The 19,788-nt window shown below is 41.2% G+C and overlaps 1 protein-coding gene across 1 annotated transcript in view; it reads left to right on the top strand.

Moving 5' to 3' along the window:
- The first annotated feature begins 262 nt into the window (after positions 1 to 262).
- Positions 263 to 19,788, top strand: part of KIF11 (kinesin family member 11) — a 62,378-nt gene continuing 42,852 nt past the window's right edge. Inside the window, exons 1-6 of the mRNA XM_507923.8 lie at positions 263 to 1,040; positions 13,860 to 13,992; positions 14,217 to 14,314; positions 14,757 to 14,835; positions 16,616 to 16,801; positions 16,939 to 17,063. Of these exons, the coding sequence (XP_507923.5) occupies positions 964 to 1,040; positions 13,860 to 13,992; positions 14,217 to 14,314; positions 14,757 to 14,835; positions 16,616 to 16,801; positions 16,939 to 17,063 (698 nt within the window). The 5' untranslated portion in view covers positions 263 to 963. The remainder of the gene's footprint in view (positions 1,041 to 13,859; positions 13,993 to 14,216; positions 14,315 to 14,756; positions 14,836 to 16,615; positions 16,802 to 16,938; positions 17,064 to 19,788) is intronic.

Genomic DNA, 19,788 nt, shown 5'->3' on the forward strand with positions numbered 1-19,788 from the left:
AGGCCGAGGCGGGTGGATCATCTGAGGTCAGGAGTTCGAGACCAGCCTGGCCAACATGGTGAAACCACATCTCTACTGAAAATACAAATATTAGCCGGGCGTGGTGGCACGCACCTGTAATCCCAGCTACTCGGGGGCTGAAGCAGCAGAATCGCTTGAACCTGCAAGGCGGAGGTTGCAGTGAGCCGAGGTCGCGCCACTGCACTCCAGCCTGGGTGACAAGAGCAAGACTCCGTCTCACACACACACACACACAAAGACTATTCTGGTCTCTGCCTCCGGGATGGCGGCTCGCTTTGGACCTCTCTTCTGTGCTTCTACTGCCCTCTCTTACAATTCTCTAATAATTATAATCATGGCGAGTGCTTACCATATATTCCAATCTATTTACTTCCACAAGCTCATTAATTCTCACCCTAACCCTCTGAGATGATTACTATTATTTCCTCTCTGCAGCTGAGGGAATTTTGGGCTAGGGACGTTATGTAAGTTGAGCCACGCTACGCTAAAAGTTCCACACTCAGTTCTAGCGTCTCGGCTCTGGACTACCAAGTTCCGGAGCAAGCGGACAGACCACCTCTTTACGTTCCCGTAGGCCACGCTCCGGGGGCGGGGCTCCAGTGCGGATACTGCATCCCATGGTGCCTTGCGCGCCAGCGCAGCCATTGGTCCGGCTACTCTGTCTCTTTTTCAAATTGAGGCGCCGAGTCGTTGCTTGGTTTCTGGGGATTCGGGCGGGGACGAGATTAGTGATTTGGCGGCTCCGACTGGCGCGGGACAAACGCCACGGCCAGAGTACCGGGTAGAGAGCGGGGACGCCGACCTGCGTGCGTCGGTCCTCCAGGCCACGCCAGCGCCCGAGAGGGACCAGGGAGACTCCGGCCCCTGTCGGCCGCCAAGCCCCTCCGCCCCTCACAGCGCCCAGGTCCGCGGCCGGGTCTTGATTTTTTGGCGGGGACCGTCATGGCGTCGCAGCCAAATTCGTCTGCGAAGAAGAAAGAGGAGAAGGGGAAGAACATCCAGGTGGTGGTGAGATGCAGGTAGGGAGAGGGCTGACAGGATTCCGAGCGCTGCGGCTTCGCTGCTGGGCCCCCTACTGCGCGGTCCAGGGAGAGGGATTTTATTTGCATTTCCTGAGGGTCCCAGTTTCTTGGTTCTCCGCGTTCTGTTCAATAAAAATGACACCCGGTTGCTGTATGTGGTTTTTAGGAGAAAATAGCATGTTTGATTTGATCACTGTTCCATACTGAAAAGTGCGTTCTTATGTTTAAACTATAGTCAATAAAGATTTAGGTGTCACTTTTATATGCTACTTCATGTAGTTTGTCAGTTTGGAAGTAAGACTGAATACCTATTTTGCAGATGGTTAAGCACTTACGTTGGTATTATTACCTCTAAAAAGCAATCAATCACTGTTCTCTTTATTCTAGATGCAATATTTTCTGCATCCCTACTAAACAAGTAAACATCTCTGTCTTTAAACATTAAAAATTAATAAAATGAGTTTATGTTTTTTAAAAGATCAAGACAAGTTAAGCTAGTGTAAATTTCTGATTGTGCTGCGGTTTTCCCTTTCATCTGCCTGTTTGTTCATAGACCAAACTAAACGGATATTTCGAGATAAAGGGATGTGGAGGGGTGTTCGGCCCTCCCCTGACTGGTTTCCAAATAACTTCCCAATTTTAAAATGAGCTAGAAACTGCTGCTTAGTTAGAATTGATTTATTCAACTTTTTAGAGGCTCTCCACAGTTTACTGAGTATGTGTGTTTTGTGTGTCTGTTTTTGTGGCTGTTAACAGTTGCTGTTGCAACTTTTCTGTAAACCCCAAAGTATTCTAAAATTAAAAGGTTATTTTTTTAGAAAAACTTGTATCAACAAACTTTCTTAGGCTATTGTTTACTCAGCCCTGGTAACTTGAATTGTGGATATCGAAGGTGATGACTAGGTTTCTAAACTAGGTGTCAGAGAGGAAATTGGGTGGCAATCTTAAGTCTAGCCAGTGACGCTTACTAGTTGTTGTACTCTGGGGCTTCTGTTAGTAGTTAGTTGTTTGAAGATTTTTATTTAAAAATGCAGTGCATATAACAAGTGCAAATTTTAAAATTATTTTGGTTGTTTAATAAAACCAGGCAATATTACCTTTTCCGTATGCATTTATTTAATTTCTTTTTTAATGTTAGTTACAAAATATTTCAGACTTACAAAAAGTTATTAAGAACACTGTAATAAACATTTGTATATTCATCACCAGATTAAGAAACAAAACAATCATTGCTGGAGCCCCCCTTTTCCCTCTCCATCCCTTTTCCTCCAGCCACTGTTAACCATTATCTTGAACTTGATGTTTATGATCCGTATACATTTCACGTCTTAGAAGAGATTTACTTTATCACCAATGAATAGAATAGTTCTTTGCTTGTGTCTAATATTTACAATAATTTTTGTGTAAAGAGATTTTTTTTTTTTTCAGATTAGCCTTTTTCTTTCAAATAGCCTTCCTGGTGCGTCTGTCATTAAGCTTTAGTAAATAGGCGACTTACGAGTTGCGAGGTCCTCAGGGGTTGGTAAGCCTTTTCTGTAAAGGCCCAGAGAAATAAATATTTATTTTATTTAAATACTTTAGGCTTTGCAGATCACATGTGGTTTATCAGTTTTTTTTGAGACGGAGTCTCGCTCTCTTAGGCCGTAGTGCAGTGGTGCAATCTCAGCTCACTGCAACCTCCGCCTCCCGGATTCAAGCGATTTTCCCACTTCAGCCTCTCAGGTAGCTGGGATTACAGGCGCACACCGCCATGCCTGGCTAATTTTTGTATTTTTAGTAGAGATGGGGTTTCACCATGTTGACCAGGCTGGTCTCGAACTCCTGACCTCAGAGAATCCACCCACCTCGGCCTCCCAAAGTGCTGGGATTATAGGCGTGAGCTACTGTACCCCTCTACATGTGGTTTCTGTCACATTATTTTCTGATCTTTTTTTTTTTAAGAACACTTTAAAACTGTAAAAATCATTCTTAAATCTGTCAGGGCAGAGGCCAGGTTTGACCCACAGGTTAAAGTTTACAGATCCCTACATAATGCGCTGCTGGTTCTCTTTCTTATGTCCCTCCTATTCCATCCCCTATTTTTTTCCCAATTTAAAAAGTCATTTTCAAATACACATAATATAAAATTTAACATCTTAACCACTTTTAAGTGTACAGTTCAGTGATATTAAATACATAATATTCTGCAACAATTACTACCATCCATCTCCATAACTCTTTTCATCATGAAAAACTGAAACTCTATACACATTAAACAATAACTCCCCATTTCCCTCTCCCATCAACCCGACACCTACCATTCGACTGTCTATGATTTTGACTACTCTAAGTACTTCATAAAGTGGAGTCATAATACAGTATTTATCCTTTTGTGACTTGCTCATTCCACTTGGGCATAATGTCCTCCAGGTTGGACCATGTTGTAGCAAATGTCAGGGTTTTCTTCCTTTTTAAGGCTGCATAGTATTTATTATATGTATATACCACATTTTGCTGGTCCCTTCATATGTCAATGGACACTTGAGTTACTTCTTTTTTTGTTGTTGTTGTTTTTGAGACCGAGTCTCGCTCTGTTGCCCAGGCTGGAGTGCAGTGGCGCGGTCTTGGCTCACACTGCAAGCTCCATCTCCCGGGTTCACGCCATTCTCCTGCCTCAGCTTCCCAAGGAGCTGGGACTACAGGCGCCTGCCATCTCTCCCGGCTAATTTTTTGTGTTTTTAGTAGAGACGGGGTTTCACCATATTAGCCAGGATGGTCTCCATCTCCTGACCTTGTGATCTGCCCGCCTTGGCCTCCCTAAGAGCCGGGATTACAGGCGTGAGCTACGGAGCCCGGCCTTGAGTTACTTCTTACTTTTAGCTATTATGAATAATGTTGCTATGAATATGGGTTTTCAATTCTTTTGGGTATTTACCCAGAATTGTAATTGCTGGATCATATGATAATTCTATTTTAAAGTTTTTGAGGAACCGACAAACTATTTTCCACAGTGGCTGGACCATTTTACATTCCCACCAACAGTGCATAAGGGTTCCAATTTCTCCACATCCTCACCAACATTTATTTTCTGTTTCTTTTTTTTTTTTTCAAGTAGCCATCCATTGGGTGTGAGGTGCTATCTCATTGTAGTTTTGATTTGTATTTCTCTAATGATTAATGATGTTGAGCATCTTTTCATGTGTTTACTGGCCATTTTGTGTATCTTTGGAGAAATGTCTGTTTAAGTCCTTTGCCCATTTTTAAATTGGTTTGCTTTTTTGTTGTTGAGTTTTAGGAATTTTCTATATATTTTGGATATTTTCAGATACATAAACGGCAAAAATTTTTTCCCCATTACTGTGGGTTGCCTTTTTACTCATTGATACCGTGTGGTCTTTTCCTTTCTTTTTCTTTTTGGAACCAGTGCATGGCCTCTTTGTTGATTCTGTGTTTGGCCCTGGTGCAGCCTGTTCTGTGCTATGTGTCTGCAGTGCTGAAACCAGGCCTACCCAGCACCATATAGAAGTCCAGGCTGTAGATAGCAATGCATGGGTCACATTTGATACCCAAATCTGTGTGTTCCTGGATCTCCAAACCAAAGTTTCCAGTATCTGAGAAGTTGTTCTTTCTTGATTCACACTCCTGCATCTTTAGACCTTTCTTCAGGGTTTCTTCTGCTTTGGCCCTTTGTGCAGTGGGTGGCAATCTTCATTTCTCCTGATGCCAAAGGATCTGACAATGTATTTGACTTTGGAGAACACAGGGGTCTGGCCTATGAGCTGCTCCAACACCTTGGCTGCTGGGGTCAGTCATCTCCAGTCTCCTCCATACAGATGTTGAGACAGAAAATCGTTCTGTCACCCAGGCTGGAGTGCAGTGGCACAGTCTCGGCTCACTGTAACCTCTGCCTGTCAGGTTCAAGCAATTCTTATGCTTCAGCCTCCCAAGTATCTGGGATTACAGGTGTGCACCACCATGCCTGGCTAATTTTTTGTATTTTTAGTAGAGATGGGGTTTCGCCTTATTGGCCAGGCTGGTCTTGAACTACTGGCCTCAAGTGATCCACCCATTTTGGCCTCCCAAAGTGCTGGGATTATGAGTGACCCCTCATCTGGCCAGAGTTCTCTTTTTTTACCTTGATCCTGCACTATGATGGAGAAAAGGAAGATAAAGTCTTTTTTTTTTCCCTTGGGTTTGTTTGTTTGTTTGTTTGTTTTTTGAGACGGAATTTTGCTCTCGTTGCCTAGGCTGGAGTGCATTGGTACGATCTTGGCTTACTGCAACCTCCGCCTCCTGGGTTCAAGCCATTTTCCTGCCTCAGCCTCTAGAGTAGCTGGGATTACAGGCCTGCGCCACCACGCCTGGCTAATTTTGTATTTTTAGTAGAGATGGGGTTTCACCCTGTTGGTCAGGCTGGTCTTGAACTCCTGATCTCAGGTGATCCGTCCACCCTGGCCTCCCAAAGTACTGGGATTACAGGCGTGAGCCCGTGCCTGGGCTATTTTTTTTTCTCCCCTTTAAATATAGTATCTTGCTTTATTGCCCAGACTTGTTGTGAACTCCTGGGCTCAAATAGTCCTCCTACCTCTGCCTTCCAGGTAGCTGGGATCACAGGGATGCTGACTTTTGATACACAAACATTTTAAATTTTTATGAAGTCCAGTTTGTCTTTTTGTTTTTGTTCCCTGTATCTTTGGTGTTATATCCAAGAAATCATTGCCAAATCCATTGTTGTGAAGCTTTTGCCTTATGTTTTCTTCTAAGAGTTTTATAGCTTTAGGTCTTACATACATTTTTGATCCATTTTGAGTTAATTTTTGTATATTGTGTTAGATAAGGGTCCAACCTCATTCTTTTGCATATGGATATTTAGTTTCCCAGCACCATTTGGTGAAAAGCTTGTCTTTTTCTGATTGAATGGTCTTGGCAACCTTATTAAAAATCATTTGCTCATATGTAAGAGGGCGTATTTCTAAGTGCTGTTCTGTTCCATTGGTCTATAAGTCTGTCTTTATGTCAGTACCACGTGGTTTTGATTATTGCAGCTTTGTAGTAAGTTTTGAAATCGGGAAGTGTGAGTCCTCCAGCTTTGTTCTTTTTCAAGATTGTTTTGGCTATCTGGACTCCCTTGGGATTCCATATGAATTTGAGGATAAATTTTTCTATTTTTGTAAAACACGTCATTGGGATTTTAATAGGGATTACATTGAATCTATAGATCACTTTGGGTAGTATTGGCATCTTAACAATATTAAGTCTTTCAGTTCATGAACAAGGGATGTGTTTCCATTTATTTATGCCCCTTAATTTCTGCCAGCAGTTTTTTTTTTGTTTGTTTTTGTTTTGAGATGGAGTTTCGCTCTTGTTGTCCAGGCTGGAGTGCAGTGGCACAATCTTAGCTCATTGCAACCTCCACCTCCCGAGTTCAAGTGATTCTCCTGCCTCAGCCTCCTGAGTAGCTGGGATTACAGGTATGCGGCACCACGACCAGCTAATTTTTGTATTTTTACTAGAGACAAAGTTTCACCATGTTGGTCAGGCTGGTCACGAACTCTTGACTTCAGGTGATCCACCCACCTTGGCCTCCCAAAGTGCCGGGATTATAGGCGTGAGCCACTGCGCCTGGCCTCAGCAGTGTTTTATAGTTTTCATTTTATAAGTCTTTCACCTCCTTGGTTAAATTAATTACTAATATTTTATTCTTTTTGATGCTATTTTAAATTGAGTTGTTTTTGTAATTTCCTTTTTAGATTGTTCATTCTTAGTATATAAAAATGTAACTGGAGGCTGGACGCAGTGGCTCTCACCTGTTATCCCAGCACTTTGGGAGGCAAGGTGGGCCTCCCAACTCCTGATCACGAGATCAGGAGTTCAAGGCCAGCCTGGCCAACATAGTGAAACCCTGTCTCTACTAAAAATACAAAAATTAGCCATGCATGGTGGCGTGTGCCTGTAGTCCCAGCTACTTAGGAGGCTGAGGCAGGAGAATCGCTTGAACCTGGAAGGTGGAGGTTGTGGTGAGCCAAGATCGTGCCACTGTACTCCAGCCTGGGCAACACAGTGAGACTCTGTCTCAAAAAAAAAAAAAAAAAAAAAAAAGAAATGTCGCTGGATTTTGCTTGTTGACTTTCTATCCAGCTACTTTGCTGAATTCACTTATTAGTTCTAACAGTTTGTGTGTGTGTGTGTAATTTTAGAGTTTTCTTTTTTTTTTTCTTTTTTTTGAGATGGAGTCTCGTTTTGTTGCCAGGCTGGAGTGCAGTGGCGCGATCTCGGCTCACTGCACCCTCTACCTCCCAGGTTCAAGCAATTCTCCTGCCTCAGCCTCCCGAGTAGCTGGGACTACAGGCGCACGCTACGACGCCCAGCTAATTTTTGTATTTTTAGTAGAGACGGGGTTTCACCATGTTGGCCAGGATGGTCTCGATCTCTTGACTTCGTGATCCACCTGCCTCAGCCTCCCAAAGTTCTGGGATTACAGCCGTGAGCCACTGTGCCTGGCTTTTTTTTTTTTTTTTTTTAATTAACTATTGAACTTCTGTTTATTATTATTATTTATTTATTTATTTATTTATTTTTTGAGATGAAATCTCGGTCTGTTGCCTAGGCGGGAGGGCAGTGGTGTGATCTCGGCTCACTGCAACCTCCGCCTCCCGGGTTCAAGCAATTCTGTGCCTCAGCCTCCGGAGTAGCTGGGATTATAGGCGCTTGCCACCATGCCCGGCCAATTTTTGTATTTTTAGTAGAGATGGGGTTTCATCATGTTGGTCAGGCTGGTCTTGAACTCCTGACCTCGTGATCCGCCCGCTTCGGCCTCCCAAAGTGTTGGGATTACAGGCGTGAGCCACTGCACTTGGCCTTATTTTTATTATTTTTTTCATCAACTTTTAAGTTCTGGGGTACATGTGCATGATGTGCAGGTTTATCACATAGGTAAACCTGTGCCATCACAGTTTGCTGCACAGATCAACCCATCACCTAGCTATTAAGCCCAGCATCCACTAGCTATTCTTCTTGATGCTCTAGCTCCTTTTGCCCCACTGAATTTTAGGGTTTTCTTTCTTTTCTATTTTTTTTTCTTTTGAGACAGACTCTCGCTCTGTCACCAGGCTGGAGTGCAGTGGCACAATCTTGGCTCATTGCAACCTCTGCCTCCTGGGTTCAAGCGATTCTCCTGCCTCAGCCTCCTGAGTAGCTGGGACTACAGGCATGCGCCCATGCCTAGCTAAGTTTTTGTAGTTTTAGTAGAGACAGGGTTTCACTATGTTGGCAAGGCTGGTCTCAAACTCCTGACCTCAAATCCCCTTGGGGTTCCTGAAGTACTGGGATTATAGGCGTGAGCCACCACGCCCGGCCAGATTTTCTATATAAAAGATCATATAATCTGCAGACAGATAATTTTACTTTTTCCTTTTCTTTCTTTTTTTCTTTTTTTGAGATGGAGTCTCGCTCTGTCGCCCAGGCTGGAGCGCGGTGGCGCCATCTCTGCTCACTGTTACCTCTGCCTCCTGGGTTCAAGCAGTTCTCTGCCTCAGCCTCCCAAGTAGCTGGGATTACATGCACATGCCACCACGCCCAGCTAATTTTTGTATTTTTAGTAGAGATGGGAGTTCATCATCTTGGCCAGGCTGGTCTTGAACTCCTGACCTCGTGATCCATCCACCTTGGCCTCCCAAAGTGCTGGGATTACAGGCATGAGCCACCGCTCTTGGCCCTCAACCTTTTCCTTTTCAATTTGGATGCCTTTTATTTTTCTTTTTCTTCCTTTTTTTTTTTTGAGATGGAGTCTCGCTCTGTTGCCCAGGCTGGAATGCAGTGGTGCAATCTCTGCTCACTGCAACCTACGCCTCCTGGGTTCAAACGATTCTCCTGCCTCAGCCTTCCGAGTAGCTTGTACTACAGGCATGTGCCACCATAAACGGCTAATTTTTTTTTTTTTTTTCATATTTTTAGTAGAGACGGGGTTTCGCCGTTTTAGCCAGGCTGGTCTCGATCTCCTGACCTCGCGATCCGCCTGCCTCAGCCTTCCAAAGTGCTGGGATTACAGGCGTCAGCCACCATGCCCGGCCCTTATTTTTCTTTCTTGCCTAATTACTCTAGCTAGAACTTACAGTATTATGTGGAATGGAAGTGGCAAAAGTGGGCATTGGGCATCCTTGTCTTGCTCCTGTTCTTTTATTTGTTAGTTTGTTTGAGATCCTCCTGCCTCAGTTTCCTGAGTAGCTGGGACTATAGACACACTACTACACCCAGCTAATTAAAAAAATAATTTTTTTTTTTTTTAGAGATGGGGTCTCGCTATGTTTCCCATGCTGATCCTGAACTCCTGGCTTCGGGTGATCCTCTACTCTTACCCTCCCATAGTGCTGTGATTACAGGCATGAACCACTGTGCTGGCCCTGTTCTTGTTTTTAGAGGAACATTCTTCAGTCTTTGACCATCAATTATGTTTGCTGTGGGTTTTTCATATGTTGCTTTTATTTTGTTGAGGTAGTTTCACTCTGTTCCTAGTTTGTTGAGCATTTTTATGACTAATGGGTTTTGAATTTTGTCACATGCTTTTCCTGCATCGATTGACATGATTCTGTGGTTTCCTTCATTCTGTTAATGTGGTATATTACATTGATCAATTTTTACACGTTGGACCATCCCTGTATTCCAGGAATAAATGCCACTTGGTCATGGTGTATAATCCTTGTGCTGCTCAGTTCAATGTGTTGGTATTTTGTTGAGGATTTTTTTTATCAGTGTTCATAAGGGATAGTGATCTGTAGTTTTCTTGTAGTTGCCTTTGTCTGGCTTTGGTATCAGGGTAATGCTTGCCTCACAAAATGAGTTGGGAAGTGTTCTGTCCTTTGCCAGATTTTTTCTGGGAAAAGATTGAGAAGAACTGGTATTAGATCTTCTTGAAATGTTTTATAGAATTCACCTATGAAACTATCAGATCTAGGGCTTTTCTTTGTCAGGAGATTTTTGGTTAGTGAGTCCATCTCTTTACTGGTTATAGCTCCATTCAGAATTTCCATTTCTTTGTGATTTAGTCTTTGTAAGTATTGTGTTTCTAGGAATTTGTTCAGCTGGGTTATCCGATTTGTTGGCATACAATTGTTGAAAATACTCTTTCAACAATAAGAGAGAAGACACAAATAACTAGTTCTTTTGTTTCCAGTTCCTTAAGTTGTAAAGTTAGGGTGTTGATATGAGATCTTTCTTGCTTTTTAATGTAAGCATTCATAGCTATAAATTTCCCCCTTAGCACTGCTTTTGCTGTGTCCCGTAAGTTTTGGTATGTTGTATTTTCATTTTCATTAATCTCTAAAATTTTCTAATTTTCCTTGTGATGTCTTTGAACCCTGGTTACTTAAACACACACACACACGTGTGTGTGTGTGTGTGTGTGTGTGTGTGTGTGTGTGTGGTTTTTTGTTTGTTTTGAGACTGAGTTTCGCTCTTGTTGCCCAGGCTGGGGTGCAATGGCGCAATCTCGGCTCACTGCAACCTCTGCCTCCTGGTTCAAGCGATTCTCCTGTCTCAGCCTCCAGAGTAGCTGGGATTACAGGCGCCTGCCACCACGCCTGGCTAATTTCACACACACATTTAAAAAATACATCTACCTGCTTTTACTTCACAGTCTTTGCAATTTCTGTTCTCTCTGCCTGAAAATTTTTTCCACCAAAATATCTACAGGGCCTGGCTCCCTTGCTTTTTAGGTTCTGCTTAAATATCACCTGCATAGAAGCATTCCCTAACTACCCTAAAATAGCAACCAACTATCTTCCACCCTCAACACTTCCTATCCCCCTTAAACTGCTTTCTTTTCTTTTTCTTTTCTTTTCTTTTTTTTTTTTTTTTTTTTGAGACAGAGTCTCGCTCTGTTGCCCAGGCCTGGAGTGCAGTGGCGCATTCTTGGCTCACCACAACCTCCACTTCAGCCTCCCAAGTAGCTGGGACTGTAGGTGGCTGCCACCATGCCTGGCTAATTTTTTTTTTTTTTGAGATGGAGTCTCACTCTTTCACCCAGGCTGGAGTGTAGTGGCACAGTCTCGGCTCACTGCAGCCTCCATCTCCCAGGTTCAAGTGATTTCTGGCTAATTTTTGTATTTTTAGTAGAGATGAGGTTTCACCATATTGGCCAGGGATAGTTTTGAACTTCTGACCTCAAGTGATCTGCCCACCTTGGCCTCCCAAAGTGCTAGGATTACAGGTGTGAGCCACTGTGCCTGGCCTAATTTTTGTATTTTTAATAGTGATGGGTTTTTACCATGTTGGCCAGGCTGATCTCAAACTCCTGACCTCAAGTGATTCACCCACCTCAGCTTCCCAAAGTGCTGAGATTACAGGCGTGAGCCACTGTGCCTGGCCTGCTTTATTTTCATTTCTAATTTATCAGCATCTAATATATTTATTCATTTTATAGTCATCTCTTCCTTCAACTAAGTTAAAAGCTCCCTGAGCACAGGATTTTGGTGTTTTTTTCTTTCCTTTAACTTTGTATTGTTCATTGCTGTATCTCCAGTGTCTAGAAAATTACCTATCACATAGTAAGTACTTGATGAATATTTGTGGAATGAGTTAATTTAGCACTTCTCCACAGGATAGGACTTAGGTTTTTTTAATCCTGAATCTCCCTTCCCTCACCATTTTGATTGTTTGAATTTTTATATAACTATGGTGAAGCCAACAAATTGATGGATTTGTTAGTGTGAGCAGCCGAAACTTTGCAATTTCTAATAAGTTAGAGAAGTCTGGGTAGGAAACTAGTGACTTGGCAGTACTCTTTCTTAGAGTACACATAGTCCCTAAAGCTTCTCTGAGAATTTTGATAACTTTGAGGAATGTGTGATCTGTATGAATTTCCTATCACTTAGTCCTGACAATGTGAATGGTATTCATTTGGTAACTTAATTTTATACGTCCAGGCAAGATACTAGTTTAGGGGATGCCAAAAATAATAGACTAATTGGAAAAGCTTTAGCCACATGAGAGCAATTCACTCCACTTGATGCTCTTGGCCTACCTCAGTATAAGTTGGTTCTACCTTAGTTTTGTTGAAGTTTTAATAATACTGTACATTCATGTCGGTTATATGCATTGTGTAAGTTTTAGTATAGTTGGCAAATGAAAGCATTACCAGATACTACCTGGGAGTTAAGTTTCCTAGGATCACAGATTTGGTCTTCTGATCACTTGGAAGTATACTTAGAGTGGGCTGTGCCAGGGGAAGTTGAGGTATCCTTCTTAAATAAGTAGCAACTTGGTTTATCTAGTGATAAGGGGGAAATAATTTCCTGTTTGGCACTTTCTCCAAAATATATGATACTCAATGGGAAAAATGAACTCAGGTCAAGATTATGTCTCTCCCTTTGGCCCAGACATGTATTGAGTATATAATTGTCTTATTGATGCTACTCTGTGGACTGTGATATTAGTTTTCCCATAATTCCTCTTAGGATGACATTTATTAGGCAATGTAGTTTAACAGATATTTAAGAACCTACTGTGTGCTAAGCATGGTAGTTGTTGCTGGGGAAACAGTAAACTAGACAGTATTTCTTTCTGTAGTGATCTGAGGTTTAGTGGGTAACACATTAAAAAAAAAGATAAGAGAGGTGATGTTTAGAAAAGGTGTATAAAGGGTGCTGTAGGAATATATAGCAGACATTTAATGTGGTCTTGGTTGGAGCAGGTGGGGGAGGCACATAGGATGGAAAGGACTTCCTGAGGAAATAATCATTTCAACTAAATACCTACTCAGGCATTTCCGTAGAATGAGGACTCTTGATCCAGTCGGCAGTGTAGACCTTCTGTGTCTATTCACTCATTTAAAAATGGGGCTAATAATATTACCAACCTCACAGTGTTGTGTGGACAAACTGAGTGAGCACAATGTAAAGCACTTGAAACAATAAGTACCTGGCACATAGTAAGTACTCAACTTATTAGTCATTATTTTTATGTACTTTTTATTTTGTGCCAGGTATCTACTGGCAGATTAGTATTTTGAACACAAATTTGACATGTTTTTTTCTACTACATCATAACCTAATTTGATCGGATTTTTTTTTTTTTTTTTTTTGAGACGGAGTTTCGCTCTTGTTGCCCAGGCTGGAGTGCAATGCCGCGATCTCGGCTCACCACAACCTCCGCCTCCCAGGTTCAAGCAATTCTCCTGCCTCAGCCTCCCGAGTAGCTGGGATTACAGGCATGCACCACCATGCCCAGCTACTTTTGTATTTTTAATAGAGACAGAGTTTCTCCATGTTGGTCAGGCTGGTCTCGAACTCCCGACCTCAGGTGATCCGCCTGCCTCGGCCTCCCAAAGTGCTGGGATTACAGGCGTGAGCCACTGCGCCCAGCCTTGATCAGATTTTAAGAATAGGAGAAATGGAATTCTGAAAAATAAGTTTGGCATTTTTACAAGTTAAAACCTGTTAGTGGCTGGGCACAGTGTCTCACTTCTGTAATACTAGCACCTTGGGAAGCTGAGGTGGGATAATCACTTGAGCCCAGAAGTTTGAGACCAGCCTGTGCAACACAGCAAGACCCCATCTCTACCGTCAAAACAAAACAAATCTATTAGTATCTGCTCTAAGAAGCTGCCAGAATTGTAATGTCTTAACATATCTTTGAACATTTAAAAAATTATACGTGTGAAACTTGAGACACTTATAATTTTACTGTCTGCTTTAGCAGTATCACTTAGTCCTGATTTAATCTCCATCACCAACAATGTGGTCAAAATTTCGCATTTTTCTTGACAAATGTAGTTAGTGAAAATGTCATTGATAACCTGAGAACTAAGAGCTCTTGAATGACTTTGTGTATTTCTTTTTATAGACCATTTAATTTGGCAGAGCGGAAAGCTAGCGCCCATTCAATAGTAGAATGTGATCCTGTACGAAAAGAAGTTAGTGTACGAACTGGAGGATTGGCTGACAAGAGCTCAAGGAAAACATATACTTTTGATATGGTAACATATGGTGCAATTTCTTTATTATCCACTAATGTAAAATAATTTTAATATACATATTTTACCTGGAAAATGGTGTATACTTAGAAATTTCAGTTGTCTCTGAATTGTCAGATGGCTTCTAGTGGGCTGAATTATGAATTAGTTAACATACGAAAAACAAAATTATTAAAATGAGTAATTTTGAGGTTGATTTTTTTTTTTTTAATTCTTTTCTTCGTTAGGTGTTTGGAGCATCTACTAAACAGATTGATGTTTACCGAAGTGTTGTTTGTCCAATTCTGGATGAAGTTATTATGGGCTATAATTGCACTATCTTTGCGTAAGTAAAAGGGTGTTTTTTCTGATTTATGAAAAAGCTTAAATGCTTGTGTTTTTTGTTGTTGTTTGTTTGTTTTTTGAGACGGAGTTTCACTCTTGTTGCCCAGGCTGGAGTGCAATGGCGCGATCTCGGCTCACTGCAGCCTCTGCCTCCTGGGTTCAAGCAATTCTCCTGTTTCAGCCTCCCAAGTAGCTGGGATTACAGCTGCCTGCCACCATGCCCGCTAATTTTTGTATTTTTAGTAGAGACGTGGTTTCACTGTGTTGGCCAGGCTGGTCTCGAACTCCGAACCTCAGGTGATCCGCCCACCTCGGCCTCCCAAAGTGTTGGGATTATAGGCTTGAGCCACTGTGCCTGGCTTGTTTTTTGTTTTTTTAGTCTATCACTAAGAGTCATATGGGTGCATGTTTCTTTTTGATTTAACACTTGTTAATCTTTACAGGTATGGCCAAACTGGCACTGGAAAAACTTTTACAATGGAAGGTGAAAGGTCACCTAATGAAGAGTATACCTGGGAAGAGGTATTTATTGTTTATAACATACTTTTATCTCTAATGTGGCTGAAATTTAACTGTATAAAACTTGTTTGAGGGCCTCTGTCTTGAAATAGAGATCAGAGTACCTATGTCAAAATGAACTTAGGATAAACCACTACTACAGTAAAATTAAAGTGCATGGTATGACTCCTGTTTAAGAAACAGCCTCAATGGAAGAGGAAGGACCAATATATATGGCACAGTTACATGATAAAAGAGGGGTCTATTTATGACAGAATGGTTGGAGCAGAATATTGTAGAAAAGTTGGAATATGAGTGAAGCTTGAAGGCAGGGAGGGCTTTGTATTGAAGGAATGGGTCTCAGAAAGTTAGCATGGCCAGGGGAAGTATAGTACTTTATTCATGATGATCCTAAGTGTTCAAGAAATTAAGATGAATGTATTGTTTAATATTGCAGAAAGCATATACTATGTTTTACAAAGATTTCCATGAATTTAAGTGAGTTTAATAACTAAGAGAGAGAACCAATACTGGAAGAAAGTTGAAAGAAGAACAAAGACAAGTTGAACTAGAGCTGAAGTGTTAAAACTTTTTTTAAAAAGTTTAGTTTTAAATTTAGTAATGTGTTTAAATTTAAATGAGTTTAATAACTAGTTAATTGGCCGGGCACGGTGGCTCATGCCTGTAATCCTAGCACTTTGGGAGGCTGAGGTGGGCAGATCACCTGAGGTCAGCAGTTCGAGACCAGCCTGGCCAACATGGTGAAACCCGGTCTCTACTAAAAATACAAAAATTAGCTGGGTGTGGTGGCGCATACCTGTAATCCCAGCTACCCGAGAACGAGACTCTGTCTCAAAAAAAACCAAAAAACAAAAAACCAAAAAACTAGTTAATTAAAAAAAAAAGAATTTTTTTTAATTTTTTTTTTTTTTTTAAATTTTAAAGTGATGGGGTCCCACTGTGTTCCCCAGGCCAGTCTTGAACTCTTGGGCTTCAGGAGTCCTCCAACTTCAGCCTCCTGAGTAGCTGGGATTAGAGGCACATACTACCTTGCCCAGCTAATTTTCCAAATTATTGACAGTTGGGTAGAACCTTTCTTCTAGTGGTTACATAATTGAGTCATTAACTTACTTTACATATATAGATAATAAAGTTATGAAATTGTTACCATAGGAGATATGGAATAGGCTTAAAGCATAGTTTCGCTGGGCAGAATTATTGAACTTGGCGTTTTTTTTTTTTGAGATGGAGTCTCGCTCTGTCGCCCAGGCTGGAGTACAGTGGCTCGATCTTGGCTCACTGCAACCTCCACCTCCCGGGTTCAAGTGATTCTCCTGCCTCAGCCTCCTGAGTAGCTGGGACTACAGGTACATACCACCAAGTCCAGCTAATTTTTGTATTTTTAGTAGAGATGGGGTTTCACCATGTTGGCCGGGATGGTCTTGATCTCCTGACCTTGTGATCCACCTGCCTTGACTTCCCAAAGTGCTGGGATTATAGGCGTGAGCCACCGTGCCCGGCCAAACTTGGCTTTTTAAGTAGATAGGTTCCATTGGTTTCTATGTAATGCTCAGGGATGAAGATGGCTAAGAAGTGTGACAGGTTTATGGAGGGTGTGAAGACTACTGTTGAACAGACTGTTGTAAATGACTTCTCTAACATTAGGTTAGTTGTTTCTTTTTTTGTTTGTTTTAACTTGCTTTGCCATACTTATGTTTAAATATATTATAAAGGAGGCCCATGTATTTTAACTGCCACAGTAAATGGCATTCTTCCTTTATATTAGTCCTTATTATAATTTCAGGATCCTTTGGCTGGTATAATTCCACGTACCCTTCATCAAATTTTTGAGAAACTTACTGATAATGGTACTGAATTTTCAGTCAAAGTGTCTCTGTTGGAGATCTATAATGAAGAGCTTTTTGATCTTCTTAATCCATCATCTGATGTTTCTGAGAGACTACAGATGTTTGATGATCCCCGTAACAAGGTAATTCAGTCTTTGAGAATGAAATGTCTCTGAATTTTAATGTGTGAGGCTTTGAGAAGTCAGAGAGAGAGAGAGAGTGTGTGTGTGTGTGTGTGTTTTAACCAATCTAATGGATGTTCTTTTGGTATTTTGGTCAGAGAGGAGTGATAATTAAAGGTTTAGAAGAAATTACAGTACACAACAAGGATGAAGTCTATCAAATTTTAGAAAAGGGGGCAGCAAAAAGGACAACTGCAGCTACTCTGATGAATGCATACTCTAGGTAAGAAAGCCATAGTCTCTTCCCTAGCCCCATTTTCTTTTAAGAAGAATTAGGAACTTGGAGAAAGTCAAATTGGGGTGGGTCAGGGTATGTGGGTCACGTACCTAGAGTTTGTGTTATAAGGAGGGGTCGTTGGTAATTGGCTTGAGATTTATATGGAAGGAACCAATATTGGAAGAATGTTGAAAGGAGAACAAAGATAAGTTGAACCATAGCTGAAGTATTAAACTTTTTTTTTTCTTTTTTGAGACCAATTTTCGCTCTTGTTACCCAGGCTGGAGTGCAGTGGCATGATCTTGACTCACTGCAACCTCTGCCCACCGGGTTGAAGCAATTCTCCTGCCTCAGTCTCTTGAGTAGCTGGGATTACAGGTGTCTGCCACTACGCCCAGCTAATTTTTGTATTTTTGGTAGAGATGTGGTTTCACCATGTTGGCCAGGCTGGTCTCGAACTCCTGACCTCAGGTGAACCACCTGCCTTGGCCTCCCAAAGTGCTGAGATTACACGTGTGAGCCACCGCGCCCGGCCTAAACTTTTTTAAAGTAGAAGAATCCTTTTATTCTAGTAACATGATATATGGAAGCCTAGGATAAAATGTGGCTGCTATAGTTGATTTTGGAATGGGACGCACTGAGGCTTACCTCCTTAGCCTTATGAAGGGGTCCCTGAGGCACTTTTGTGGAGCCCCCTACTGATATTAGAATATAGTTTGAAAACCCTTGCATTGAATAAGGATTAGAAGTTAGGTCTTTTAAAATGGCTTTATTTTAATGTGGGAGACAGATGGTCACTAACACTGGCTTTCATGGGGTGAAAGGGATGATTTTTTTCGCTCTAAATATCTTTTACCGAAATATAAAATTCCTTTTTAAAAAATTGTTTATTTTCCTCTCTTACCACTCTATTCATTGAGATATAAAATCCCTGTCATAAATTTACGTAAGTTAGAAACTCCTTTTTTCTTGTAAAGACCCCTACAGGACAAATTCCAAATTCTACAGATATAGTTTACTAAAACAGAAGTGTTTTTTTTTGTGTGTGTGTGTGGTCTTTAAACCTCAGAATGTAATAGAAAAAGCAATGGATTGCAATTAGATATTTGCATGTAGTCTCAGTTTCGCGGTTAATTCAGTATGTGACTTTTTGTAAATAAGTGAATTTATCTGCTTATCAGTTTCTCTGAGCTACAAAATTATTGTTAGGATTAGAAGTCTTATTTCTTTTCTGGCTTGTAGTTGAAAATTTCTATAAAATGCCATAACAATTACAGTTGCAACTCTAAAAAAGTTTGCATTTAAAGAAAGAAGAAAAATATAACATAAAAGTGATTAAGATCATGGAATTTTGGATGATTTCAAAATTTTAATTAAATTTTCACTTAATGGCTTTCCAATAAAATGGAAATTTTATTCTGTGGTTGATTATAACTTAATTTCATGTAGAATTTTGAGAACTGAACTAAAGACTAGGTAAAATTTCTTTAGGTACATTTCACTGAAGTATAAAATTTCTATTTTTCCTTTTTTCTTGTATGTAGACTTGTATAAAGGTCACTTTTTATGAAGGTATGTGACAAAGAGGAGAAGCTAATTCAGTTTTCCCGAATTAGAGCTAACTTCAATGCTTATTTGTATTAATTGCCTAATCTGGATTAGGAATGGGTAGATAATGGTAGAAAAACATGAGATGAATAGTATTATTATTATTATTATTTTTGAGACAGCCTCTCTCTGTCCCCCAGGCTGGAGTGAAGTGATGCGATCTCGGCTCACTGCAAGCTCTGCCTCCCGGGTTCACGCCATTCTCCTGCCTCAGCCTCCTGAGTAGCTGGGACTACAGGTGCCCGCCACCACGCCTGGCTAATTTTTTGTATTTTTAGTAGAGACGGGGTTTCACTGTGTTAGCCAGGTTGGTCTCGATCTCCTGACCTCGTGATCCGTCCACCTCGGCTTCCCAAAGTGATTACAGGCATGAGGCACCATGCCCGGTGGAGATGAATATTATAATTCAGATCTATAGTTTACATTTATGTTTTTCCTTAGGTCTTCCTCCTTTTCTGTAATTTTAAATAATTTAGATAATTTTATAAAAATGATACTTGGCTGGGCGCGATGGCTGACGCTTGTAATCCCAGCACTTTCGGAGGCCAAGGTGGGTGGATCACTTGAGGTCCGGAGTTCAAGACCAGCCTGGCCAACGTGGTGAAACCCCGTCTCTACTAAAAATACAAAAATTAGCTTGGTGTGGTGGCGTGTGCCTGTAATCCCAGATACTCGGTAGGCTGAGGCAGGAGAACTGCTTGAACCCAGGAGGCAGAAGTTGCAGTGAGCTGAGATCACGCCATTGCACTCTAGCCTGGGCAATAAGTCTCAAATAAATAAATAATTAAAAAAGATACTTAATTTTTTTTTTAAGTAACATGAAAGTACAAAGAAGAAAATTGAAACTTACCAGATTCTCTGTCAATTGTCAGTGATATTAACAAACATAATAATGTTCACCAAATGCCACTGGATACAGAAAGAATGTCTTTGGTCATCTGTATAATTTTTTTTCCCCCTAAGATAAAAGCACAGTATTTGTTTTGTTTTTTGTTTTTTTGTTTGCTTGTTTGTTTTTTTGTGTTTTTTTTTTGAGACAGCGTCTCACTTTGTCACCCAGGCTGGAGTGCAGTAACTCAATCATGGCTTACTGCAGCCTTGACCTCCTGGGCTAAAGTGATCC

The sequence above is a fragment of the Pan troglodytes genome, chromosome 8 (genome assembly GCF_028858775.2).
Source record: "Pan troglodytes isolate AG18354 chromosome 8, NHGRI_mPanTro3-v2.0_pri, whole genome shotgun sequence".
Taxonomy (NCBI): Eukaryota; Metazoa; Chordata; class Mammalia; order Primates; family Hominidae; genus Pan; species Pan troglodytes.